Source organism: Lactuca serriola, chromosome 1 (genome assembly GCF_051521515.1).
Source record: "Lactuca serriola cultivar US96UC23 chromosome 1, Lser_US96UC23_V15, whole genome shotgun sequence".
Lineage (NCBI taxonomy): Eukaryota > Viridiplantae > Streptophyta > Magnoliopsida > Asterales > Asteraceae > Lactuca > Lactuca serriola.
In genome coordinates, this window is record NC_136408.1 from 128,455,158 (window position 1) to 128,468,278 (window position 13,121).

General features: G+C 33.6%; 1 protein-coding gene and 1 long non-coding RNA gene across 4 annotated transcripts; one reads left to right on the forward strand and one right to left on the reverse strand.

Annotated features, from left to right (window-relative positions):
* The first annotated feature begins 490 nt into the window (after positions 1–490).
* LOC145070883 (uncharacterized) lies at positions 491–1,378 on the forward strand. The gene is made up of 3 exons (XR_013690120.1): positions 491–653; positions 936–1,183; positions 1,280–1,378. It is a non-coding gene; the product is annotated as an uncharacterized LOC145070883 (long non-coding RNA).
* Positions 1,379–4,374: 2,996 nt separating this feature from the next.
* On the reverse strand, positions 4,375–12,782 carry LOC145098562 (disease resistance protein RPV1-like). Of its 3 annotated transcripts, XM_079036192.1 has the most exons (9): positions 12,582–12,782; positions 10,815–11,540; positions 8,504–9,632; positions 8,092–8,415; positions 7,128–8,012; positions 6,463–7,048; positions 6,064–6,120; positions 4,744–4,789; positions 4,375–4,634 (listed from the first exon to the last, which is right to left on the reverse strand). In XM_079036192.1, exons 2-7 carry the CDS (start codon positions 11,366–11,368, stop codon positions 6,065–6,067), a joined length of 3,534 nt encoding a protein of 1,177 aa, XP_078892318.1. In that variant the 5' UTR covers positions 11,369–11,540; positions 12,582–12,782; the 3' UTR covers positions 4,375–4,634; positions 4,744–4,789; position 6,064. The 3 variants fall into 3 exon arrangements, with proteins under 3 accessions (XP_078892318.1, XP_078892316.1, XP_078892321.1); XM_079036190.1 differs by lacking the exon at positions 4,744–4,789; XM_079036195.1 differs by lacking the exons at positions 4,375–4,634; positions 4,744–4,789; positions 6,064–6,120 and having other exon boundaries at positions 6,946–7,048; positions 7,165–8,012.
* Between the last annotated feature and the right edge of the window lie 339 nt (positions 12,783–13,121).

Consider the following 13,121-nt stretch of genomic DNA (forward strand, 5'->3'; position numbering starts at 1 on the left):
TTGGAATTGAGTTTCATTCTATTCCAACATTTGGTTGCAAAAGATTGTTGAGTTGAATTCCACTAAAATTCATTAAATCCTTCAAGTGACAAAATTCAACTTTCCTTACATAAACCCATGGAATTCAATTCCGATTTCCCGCATTTGTAAGCAGAAATTCAACTTTCCTTGCACAAAGTCATGGAATTCAATCCCAACCAAACGTGATCATGGAATGTAATGACTCATTCCATTACCATGGTCATTCCTTTCCATCCAACTAAACATACCCATGGATAATGATATCTATTAAATCCTACAATTAATTTAATTTCTAATTTTCTACAGAAAAATAAAGAGCAAGATAAATATTTGCTAAAATAGGTAGTTACCGAGATACTGATTGCCAAAGCAAGGGCATATTGTTAGATGGCTTCAGACTCCAGAGTAATTTTTTTACTGTATGATTTAATAAAGATAAAGATTTTAAATGTTTTTATTTTATTTTTCTAACAATTATATAATACTGGGATACTAAGGCAAGGAGAAAAGAAGCATTAAAACCAGAAAGTAGATGCATATATCTTTACAATTGTATTATGGGAACTTTTACACAACAAACTGCCCTTTGAGGATATGTACAACCTTCAAGCTGCTTATCTGCAACTTTCAAGGTAAAAAAGTAATTTTTATATTATCTCCTAAAGGGTAAAATAGTAAAACAAGAGGGGTGTAATTGTAATATTTACTTGCTTTTTATCATTCAGAATGTGAGGCCAAGTTTTGGAAGATCTACTAGAAGATTTAGCAATGATTATGAGTTCATGTTGGATGGAGGATTCAGATTCTCGTCAATTCAGTTACATTATTTTTCGACAATTTTGAGTTTTAACTTTCAAAAGTTAATTGCTATCGTTAATTTTATTTCTTAATAAAGTATTATTTTGTTTTCCCAGCCATTAAAACCACGAGAAGCAACACCATTTCTTACTCCATCTCTTGGACAAGGAATAGTCAACACATCATCTTTGACTCACCAACCTCAGCCTGCTTCTTTGGGGCTCTTCTTTTTGCCGCTTGCTAACACTACATGTAAACATTAATCTGTTTCTTGATAATGTCTTTTTGATATACAGTTAGATTAAATTGCAGATTCTGAGCATATCTTGAAGAGAGCAACAAGACCTTTGTGATATCAAAGGAGGTAGATATTTTTTTAAATCTTTTTCATTTTATAAACAATGTTGTTGATTGTCATTATCATTCCAAAGACATAATTAGCATTAACTATTAATTGTAGAGGTTAAGGATGGCATATCATGCTTGAAAGCAGCAGAACAAGGCGGTGGATTGCAATGAAACTTAACATCTACTTATCTTGCTCTTATTTGTTTTGTTGGCCATGAGATGCAATTTTATTTTATTTTTTACTTTTTTTTTTTATATTTTCATGGTAAGTAGAGGTTGAATCCATTTTCTTTGAATATTTTGTATAATCCTTTGTCTAAATTTGAATATATGATGTTTTTACTTTTTAGTCATTTCTGTATATTTGGGTTTGTTCAAACTTGAGAACAATTTATGTTTAAACATCCTTTGAGGAGTTTTTATGGTAACTAACGGATAAGCCAGTGACGATTTTTTATGGTCACATATTACATAAATTAGTGACGACTTTCTATGGTCACTAATTAACGAGTGGCGACTTTTTATGGTCACAAATTGGATAAACTAGTGACGACTTTCGATGGTTATTAATTGAATGAAATAGTGACAACTTTTATGGTCATTAATTAGATAAAACAGTGACAACTTTTATTGTTTAGTGACAACATTTAGTGACGAAATGAGTCGTCACAGATTTAGTGACTAGTATATTTTAGTCACTATTTAGTGACCACTTTTCTACTTTTGTCACTGATTAATTTTTGTGATGGACCTATAGTGACGAAAAGTGACAACCAAATGTTTGGTCACTAAATCAGTTAGTGACAACTGCTTCTATTGTTGGTGACCATTTTGTTTTGGTCACTAATTGGCATTTTTTTTTGTAGTGGATGGACCTTTTTACCATATTGTGTCACACAATTGGGTCTTAGATATGGAAATGGACTTAAATGTTTGCAAATGTTACACTAAAGGTGCATGTTGCAATGGTGGATTAATCACACAATCAGTTGGAGCATTGTGTCATAAGCAAATTGTCTTGGGGATGAGTTTTGGGAGAAACTCAAAGAACAATTCTGAGTTAGAGGAAATTCGTCAACTTTAAAGGGAATTCCATAGACTGAAGAAACATAAATGATAATCACATTATGTTATAAAAAGTTTGTTAATTTGCGGAGTTTGGAAAGAAGTTGGTGTAGGTTGATGACACAAACGTTAACCAATATATTAAAGTATTGTAATAGAATTATCATGTGCCTATTGGTGAAGCCATGAGAATACAAAAAACAAGACAAGTTGAGAAGTATCACCAAGGCAAGAAAGAGAAAGATAATGAAATGAAGCCGATAAACATAAGAATCAGGAAATTTGGGAGATAGGAGCTATCATGCAATAAAAAGGGGGAATTGAAAGAGTAGATAAAGGTAGCCATTCACAAATGAAAAAGATTGAAGACATCATTTTTCCATAAGTATGGAAAGAAATGGCATTACAGAAATACATGTGGTAGAGGATTGACATGCTTCCATTGTCAAGAATTTAATTATATAGCACCAAAGGATCCAAAGAAAAACAATGACGTGAGTAGTGAAAGCAAGAAGAATGGACGTCCTAAAGCTATGGCCAAACTAATAAATGATACTTGTTGTAGTCCATGAGGCCGCATATGCTATCTTATGTACATTTTTTAATTAACATGTATCAAGAAAAGTTATCAATTTGAAAATGACAAGTTTTCTAATGGTAAACATTGATCATGTAGATGAAATCTAAAGTTTAGCATTTATTATCATCCAAATTTTATTTTATATTTAACGAAGTTATTACCTTTAGTCTTTCGTTGCGATTTCGGGGATTGAATAATCCTAAGGAGTAGGTAATTATAAAACAACACTAGAAATTTGAACACTTAGGCAAACTTCAAAATGAAATAAACTAAATAAAATAAAATAAATAATAAAATTAAAAAACTAATAAAAATCTCGTAAACTTAGATAATTAAAAATGGATGTTGAGTCAAAGTTTTAAAGTTTAAGAGTTTACTTGATTAAAGAGATAAAAAGCCATACTTGACTTTTATTTAACCTACTTAACCCCATTTTGGACTAACTTTGTTAAGGAATAAGCTATCTAGGGTTGATTTACTAAATATAAAAAGCTAGTCTAAGAGTTGGAGATGTTTTAGGGCCAAATGGGGAAATTGATAAGTTAAGGGACCATTAATGTCAAATGAGCAAAGATATGAACATAAGCCCCAATTCTCCCTCTTTTTTCTCTCATTTCACGATCTGGGGGAGTTGAGAAAGAGCTTGGGGCGATTTTCTACTGTTAATGTCAATGCACAAATGTCTTATGCCGTTATGCGTGATAGAGATTTTGATTAGGACGGTAAACCAAGGGGGCAACTACACCCCACCCTCGCCGCCCGGCCGCTGTCTCCGCCGCCGCCGTCGTCACCACCGGAAGTGCTTTCCGATGCTTTCTGGGGAATAGTAAAAATTTTGGAGTAAAATCTGGTGCTTAGGACAGACAAAAAGGCTGAAATAAGAACTAATTTCGCTTGTCAAATCTGGACCAGGTTATGGACTTGGCTGATAAATTAGAGGTATGTCAAACGTATTCAATCATCGACAACTTCAATTTCACTTGCTCTATCATCAATCTCGATCACAGTTTGATAGTCGACAGAGCTTGACTTCTCCCAAATTTGTATCTTGTTGGTCTTATTTCTATCTTAAATGATTCATGTTGTTGACTTTATTAATTAGGCCTATATGAAAGAAATAGGAATGTGCAAAGCAATTTTGACTGCTATAATTGGATTGATTTTTCAAAATATTGTTTCCTACTAAAAGAATTCGAAAGTACAATGCTAATATCGGTTAGATTTCAAAGTATAATGGTTTAAATAGAAAAAAATGAAAGTACAGTGGTGTAATAGAAAGAAAAAGAAGTAGGATGCTATAAAGCCTGTAATACACAAATAATGAATAATACACTGCTATTTTTTTTTTTTTGAAGTGGGTGTCTTGGTGTAGAAAGGACTTCAGATGGAAAAGAAAAGCCATGAAGTAGGCCAGTTGTATAAAACCTCCATTAGTAACCAGACTGTCCCACGTAACAAAATTAAGAATCAAGTAGTAAGCTATTGGCCGGTAGATTATCGTGTTTAATACCATAATCAACATTTTGCTATGAACCAACTTGTATAACAATTGCAATAACAGATTCAAACCCAAAAGCTTCAAATATTACTAAAGTAATTAAGAACAACGGATAGTTTGGCAAATTTGAGAAGCCACTCTTCAAAAGGAATAATCCTCTAAAACAAACAAGATACTTATCCCTAATTGTTCCTAGTACTTATAGGCTAACCCTCTAACAGAAATTATACCTAAAATGCCCTTCCACTACAGTAGATTCTTTCATTTTATTGATTCCCCATCTTGCCCCTTTCTAGAAAGCTTTGCTGCATATCACATTTTCCCCTGTTTTTGGCAATCAAAGATAAATCGTTAGTAGAGGTGACAACTAATAAACCATCTTAATTTTTCTGGAAAATTTAAATAAACACACAATCAGGGTTAACCATCTTACTAGATGTATCTATTTTGAATTCAGGCAGCCATGTACTGCAGCCTCTCTTTCTCAAGCATGTTCATATCCAACCGATAATGGAAATTTAAGAAAAATATTAAGTCTCACAAAGTATATGGACAATATAATACAAAATGCTATTGAAACAGACAGAAACTTGGGAGTATTTATATATGTTACATTTTCTTAATTCAATACATTTAATGACTCCTCGTGACGCCATAGTCGACTACGCTTCAATGGCTTATTAGATTCTTGATAAACAACATATCTTCCAAACTCTTGAAGCAATCTATGCATTCTTAACCTGTTGATTGGTCCAATCCTAAGAAGGTCTCTATTAATAACACTCCCTAAAAAACAAGTAATATGCTAAAACAATTCCTTATTGTTTTCAAAGTGTGATAGTTTGTTATTAACATGGAAGGCCCATAAACATCTATTATAGATATATGTGAATCGGCTTAATAACGTGGGACATGTTAAAGTAAAATCAAAGGATCAGAACATGTCCATAAAAATACAGGACTACAAGGCCTAAACAAATACAACAGTTTTTAAGCATCAACTACAGAGTCAAGATATAAAATCCATGACTTGTATAGAATGCTACCCCACAGTATAAACCTCCAAAGATGAAGAAAGTTTAAACGAAGCCGGTGATGATGTTGTTAAGGTTCACAGATATAGTGGAGAAAAATACCAATTTCCCAATAATTGCAATGCAAAAAAAAATGTGGTGAAACATGGATCATATAGTTTTGAGAAATATCATGTTGAGACGAATGAGAAAGTATTTGATTTTTCCAATTCTAATATTATTTCCATTAATGAAATCTAAAGGCATCTTGCAAATGTTGCTTAATTCTAAACATGTCGAAATAATCAATTCAAATTCAAAAAGCCGAGAAAATGAAATGTAGGTAAATGAATTGGTGGAAGTTCAAAATGAGGAGGCCCTTAAGACAAAGACTAAGACTGTAGTAAAGTAGTAGAATAGAGGCATTTTATGACATTTTGAGGGAAGAGATAAGGGAATTGTATGATTAAAATTCTCAACAACAAGAAAATATTAAATAGTTAGAGAAAATCAGACAAATTTCATGCCCCATCATATCATCCCCAACTATGTTTTGACCTTGTCTGTTTCAAGCAAGCATCCATTACAAGGTTATAACTCTTTTCGTTTTGTTGCATCCAAAACTAATCAAAGATACGATATATATATATATATATATATATATATATATATATATATATATATATATATATAATACTTGGATGTATGCCCTTTATTCATGTGATGGGAGAAAGGTATACCTCACGTGGATGAAGGAAGCCTTCGGGATAATGCCGTGAACCATGTTCCCTTTCGTGCTGAAAACAAAGAAACATATATTAGTAGTAGAAATTTTATGTGATCCAACATATCAAGACTTAATGAGTTAACATAGATCCATTCAGACGGATCACTACTTGGGTCGATTTATTTAAAAGTTAGAAGTAGAAATTTTATTTTTCATATTTTACAAGAACAAACTCTTATAATAGAGGTGAATCAAATCAATAATAAAATGGTGGTGATTTGGGTTATCTGAAACATTTCTTTATCTACTAAAAATAAATGGGTCATTATCCATCTTTCTAAAGAGGTTGGGTCATGGGTCAGATCATCCAACGTAAGACATGACAATAAAATATTTAATAAATGACATTTACCAGAAAAAATTTTGTTGTATAGGAAGTATTGTCCTCTTGTTGTTTGAAAAGGAGAGAGATCTCCGCCAATTATGTGATTCCATGACTTGTAATAACCCAATGCATCTTCTTCTTCTTCATCCTTGTTCTCTCCATCATCATACACAAGACTCACCCCACACTCCTTTGTAAGTTCATACAACTTCTCTGCAACATTAATAGTAACTTGGTCACCAGCCTCCATCTCATTCATCCCAAACATCCAATGACTTAACATCACCCAACACTTTTGACCACTAAAATTATCCTTGTGACGTTCGTAAATCCACATACGGTTTTTTGTTTCATTAATAATTGTTATCATTGGAGTTTCAGGGAACAACATATTTACATAAAATTCAGGCGTCTCATCATATAAACGATGCAACCACCCCCCCGGAGGTTTCGATGTGTGCAGAGAGCAGAAGTTGATTCCTGTAAGGAGGTTGTTTGGAGATGATGATGGGATGGTAAATGATATTGATGAGCCCGTGCTTCTATGCCTAAACCAACTCGGCATCTCCTCCCCTTCATACATTGTGCTGAATATTCCAAATTCATAAATCATCTGCCAAATACAAACCACCATAATAATTATATTATATGTATTCACATAAACACAGACAGTTAAGTTAACTACACAAAACCTGGATTTCAGATTCTGAAGAATTAGTTCCCACGCACTTTTCGTTGAAGAAGTTTACATTAGTCCAGCCCAAGCTACGTAGTACCTTTTCTTCAACCGTCATCATTGCTTGGAGTTTGATCACACCTTCAATTTCGTATGGCCCACGTACAGCATTAAACCGGTCTATTGCTAACTTGAGTGGGGACATTTCTGGATCAAATACAATTTTTTCTAGAATAGAACGTGGATAATAACGATGATGAAGCCACAATAGCTTTAGTGTACGTGGAGGATACTCGACTGACTTCAATTTTTTACAATTATCCATACTAAGTATTTCAAGTCTAGAAAGGGTTCTCACACAACTGGGCATTGAATTGATAGGATTGCCATCTAAATTTAACATCTTTAACATGGATAGACAACTGAAGTCCATGGGAAAGGATTCATTGGATAGATTATTATTTTCCAGTGACAACCTTACTAAAGACCTCGGTAAAGACATTGCAAAGGACTTCAAATCATGGGGTATAGAGCCCAAGAAGGCTCTATTTATGCCAATGTTGTTAACCGTGCATATTTCTAGTGAATCCATTATCTTGATTCGAGATTCACCAAGATTACAGCCATCTAACAACATTGTTTTAACCTTCTCTAACATGCCTATATTTCTTGGAAGTCTTTCAAGCTTATTGCAGTATCTCAGATCGATGAGAATAAGTTCAACACATTGCCCAATTGATTCACAAACATCAACCAAACCAATGCAATTCCTAAGTATTAACCTCTCAAGTGCAGGGAGTTGATCAAAGTCACCAACACTATGAAGGTGTTTGCAGAAACTTAAAATAAGAATCTTCAGTGAACCCAACAACCTTTTCTCTTTTAAGCACGAGCCATCCGACTACAAAATGGAAATAAGTTAGCATCGTATTGAATTTCATCAACTCACATGCATGACTAATAAATGAAGATAACTTTACCTTTTGCCTTTTCTCAAGTCGTTGTGGATTGCTATAACAACCGGAAAATGATTCAATATTGCTATATGACATGTCAAGGGCAACCAGATTCTGCATAGGTAAGTCTAAAGGTATAGACTTTAAACGAAACCCATTCATACACAACCATTTTATTTCTTCTGGAAAGTTCTCATAAGACCCATTCATGTACACATAATTGAGTTGTAGTAGCATCAAATTATCCATGTTACTTAATGCATCTGTTTTCAGCTCATACGATGCTCCCAACTTCTCTTTCTCAAGCATGCGCATGTCAAGGGCAAGGCCCAGAAGATTTCCCTTACCCTAAGAAGAAACAAAATGCAAATAAACAAAATAGGCAATACAAAGTATTTTGGACGTGGACACTACTAAAAGCATAATGGCTTCTTACCTTTTTTTGTTTCAACACTCTGAATGACTCCTTATGACACCATAATCGACTTCGCTTCCATGGCTTATCGGGTGATTCTTGATGTACTTCGAATCTGCCCATCTCTTGAACCAACTGATGCATCTTCAATTCATTATTCCATCCAATATTAAGAAGACATCTGTCAATGAGATTCGTTATTCCGGATGTCGTGTTTATATCACATGCCTCCAATATTGTTTCGCTAATATCTCTATCTATTCCAACAAAAAAACAAGCAATATGCTTAAACAAGTCCTTATCGTTTTTGGATGGCAAAGAGTTGAAGCTCATTCTCAAGACATTATTTATACGATCATTTGTTTCTTTCTTTAGCCCTTTCATGCACCCTTCCCAATACGCCACACCTCGATTATGAAGAACCTTGCCCAAAACTTCAAGAGCCAATGGATGTCCTTGACAATACTCCAAAAGCTTATCTGACACCTCTTCATAACCTTCCTTGGGATGGTTGCACATGAATGCATGGGAACACAAAAGTTGTCGTGATTCAGTCTCATCTAAGCCTTCAAGGAAGTGTTCTACATGCTTGGGTTTAATGTTTGTTTTAAATAGTGCACAACTCTCTGTTAAGCATTTGTCCTTTGTTGTTATTATAACTTTGCTTCCGGGATGAAAACCTTTGCTTCCAAGTAATGCATCCAACTGATCAATACTATTGATATCATCAAGAACAAGGAACAACCTTTTACGAGCTACTACGTTCTCTATCATTGATGTGTATTTTGAAACATCATAAACTTGAATTGAACTTGTTTTTGAAATGTCACCGCACAGTTGTTTTTGTATATCAAGTAGCCCATTATACTTTCCATCACATCTCCTAGTGATATCTTCAATATAGCTGCTTTTGTTGAATTCATGACAATATAGCCCATAGACATGTTTGGCTAAAGATGTCTTCCCGATCCCGCCTAGACCCGAAATGGTGAGTATGTCTACCGTATGTGAGGATCCATCTTTCAACCATGAAGTGATGAAGTTAATGGAATAGTCCATCCCAATAAATAGAGGTTGAGCACTTTTTAAGGGTACATGTAATCTACGGTAGATGTCCTTCACAATTTCTTCAATAAACTCTGTCTCAAACCTGAAACTTGATTTAATAAGAATTACAAAACACAATCCAAAAAACTAACAAACCAGATTTGTTGATTTTATTTTTATAAAGATCCAAATCAAAATTATATCACAAGTGTTAGTGTTAGATATTTGTAGAATAGGGTTTGTTTTCTTTTAGGTTACTTTATTTCTATTTTCCTATTTTAGGTAGTAGTCGGTTTATAAATGAAGGTTTAACCTCTTTATTAATGACAAGATAACATTCCAAAAACCTGATTCGTTCACAACAACTATTAGTTTTAAACTTTTAATTAAGTTCTTCACGTCAAACTATATTGTCTTTTCGTTCTAACCATACACATATCTAATGTGTAAGGTCATAAATATTTATGTATAATAAGACCAAAACTACCAGTGTAATACAAGTTTTCACTAATGGGCCTTGTAACTTCACTAAATTTTCTACAAGACCGTCAAACTTTTACTTAACTATCAATGTGATAAGTTTGAAAAAAAAAGCCAGTAGGTTATCCTTTACTACTTACAACAAAGTTATTTATCATAAAAGACGCTATTAATTCACTTAATTCCCTAAATTCCCTTGATAGTGAACTTTATGGTATAACTAATAGTAGATGTATATGTAGGAATTAATTCACTTAATTCCCTTGATAGTGAACTTTATGCAAGAATCAATTCACTTGATTCTATTAGAATGTTACCAACAAAGCTGGAAATTAAATCAGAGTTTAAACAGGAACATAAAAAAGAGAATCAATTCACGAAACAGGGAAGAAGTATTTTCTGGGAAAATTGCTTGTTCTCCAAGCTTAATTGACAAACAGGAATACAAAACTTGATCAAAATAAACCTAAAACAATACCCTTATTTATACTAAAACCAATAGCATCCTAAACTAACACAAAATACTTTAAAAATAAAGAATTCCCAAAATACCCCTGGGACCAAAACTGTCCCAGTTTCTGGTTTATCCCAACAGTATAGCAACCTATTCAAAATGTGGTTGTTAATAAAAGGGTTAATTAGTTATTTATGCAACAACATTTCGTCTTTTGCCCGGTTTATGCAACAATGTTATATTTATACAAAATATACAACCACATTTTAAATAAGGAACACATAATGCTTACCGAAATGCATAGGGTGAAAATGATATTGACATTTTTCATATGGGTGAATATGTGGTTACCTTCCATTGATGTCATTTCCTTTTAAATTAGCAACTTCGATAAGTGCTTTATTCCATCTCTCTATCTTTTGACCCCATTGATTTCTTTTATTCTCCTCTGTCTCTTCATCCATTTTAAGTTTATGCTTAGCCATTGCATCTCCAAAGCTACTCTGTTGCTTCCTAACATGGGTGGGCTCCACATGATAAAATATGGGGATGACAATGTGGTTGGATGTCATACGCTGCTCAAGGATCAACACCAGTTCATCCAGACACCATGTTGAAGAAGCGTAGTTCTTAGACAGCACAATAATAGAAGCCCGAGATGCCTTAATAGCACTCTCTAATTCAGGTTTTAGATCTTCCCCTGTTTCAATCTCTTCATCATCCAAGAAGGTATTGAGATTGGCATCCATAAGAGCCTCATACAGATAATTAGTAAAACTAAGACGGGTGTCAACACCTCTAAAACTTAAAAATACATCATATCTATGATCCTGAGTTGATGAATTATGACCATGAGTTGATGAAGAAGATGAAGATCCTTCTGGAAGTTCAGAAAGAAGAACCATTATGAGTTATGTGTTGATGACTCTTAACCCTTCTCACTATTTTGAGTATTTATTTGAACTTAAGGGTGTATCCAAGTAAGCTTTGAAACTTCTCCACAGGTTATGGATAATGTAAGTTGGCTTCAACAACTTTTCTCACTTTTGCTTCAATGTCAGGATCCAGTATATAATGCTGCTACAAAAATTCAAATTGTTAGTATTAACAATATGCAACGTAAATCTAGTCAAACAATTTAAACCTCAATAATAATATTGAAAATACCTTTGAATTCCTCAAAACTAAATCTTTTATGTAATTAAAATACAATACATATGCATCTCCAAACTGCCATGTGTAATATGCCTAGAAAATGTTTAAATCTCATTATATGAACTCTACTTGTGTTAAAATGGCAATATTTACCCCCTAACTTTGAGTTTAGAGTTGATATTGGAGCTATATATTGCATAATATGTATATGTGTGTTTTAACACTTGATTTACTTTTCGTGCTCAAAGGTGATTCATAATTGGTGATAGCCTTAGTTGTTTTGTGTGCAAAGGAATTATGTGAATCAAGCAAAGAGAGACTGCTTTTATTTCAAACAGAAAAAGGTATATACAGGGTAACAATTACATTGCCATGGGAATTAGTTAGAAAACAGTTACTCCACTAATTGAACTGGTTATAGCCTATTGTTCCAGCTAATTAAGTTCAGGTGCAAAAAAATATCGAAGCAATTTATTCATTTAACCTATAAAGTCCATATTTTGATTTTAAAAACCCACAAATCAACACCAAATACCATTCTGGATACAACTACAAGATCCACTATTGCCTCCCATGAAAGGAATTGCATAAGATATAGGCATTTTCAGGCGTTCGCTAGATATCAACAATGAGTAATTTGAAGATCCAAAAAAAAAATAAAAAAGCTTCTTGACATAGAGATCCTCAAAATTCCTTGAAAATATAAAGGACTTGAGAAAGCAATTTTGGAGGGTTAAAAAATTTCCCAATTGCACGAATTTCTGTTCATGATTCTGGAGTAGTGGACTTTACTCTAAAAGGAGTGTCTACTATAATATTAAATAAAAGTCACTGAAATAGAAAAAAATCCAATCACATGTTCGCGAAATAAACAATTGATTATGACGTTGACTTACGATTAATAAGAAAACTTGTCAAGCAATATCTGAAACTAACTTGTAAGAATGTGGGTTCATAGTTAACCTGCGAGATCTGAAGCAGGGATGAAAGAGGATGAACCAACAGTGACGAGGCTGAGAAAGACGACTGAAAACGGTAAGTCGGCAGGTAAACGGCGAGTCAAGGAGGAAGGGAGACGGCCATAGAGGAGAGTCAACGAGGATGATGGCTTTTTCTTTTGCCTTACAATGCCTTACTATCGACGAGAAGTTCAGGGGTGTTGCTTTTCTTTTTATTCTTTTTAAGTATTATTAATATTTATAAGGACAAGGTAAATTCCAAGAAAGTGCAGATATTTATTATGCAAATTCCACGAAAGTGCAAATGTTACAACCAGTGATATTAAGACTCTAGCGTGTAGTGGGTGTTTTGTGGTCCGTATTTCGACATGGCCTCTATTCCTTCCGTGTTTTTATTTTATTTTATTTTAGAGTAAATTACACGAATGGTCCCTATAGTTTATAATAATTTATGTGTTTGGTCCCTAACTTATTTTTTTAACTCGGAAGGTTACTACTGTTTGTTTTTGTTACGCGCTGGGTCCCTAGTGTTTGTTTTTGTTAT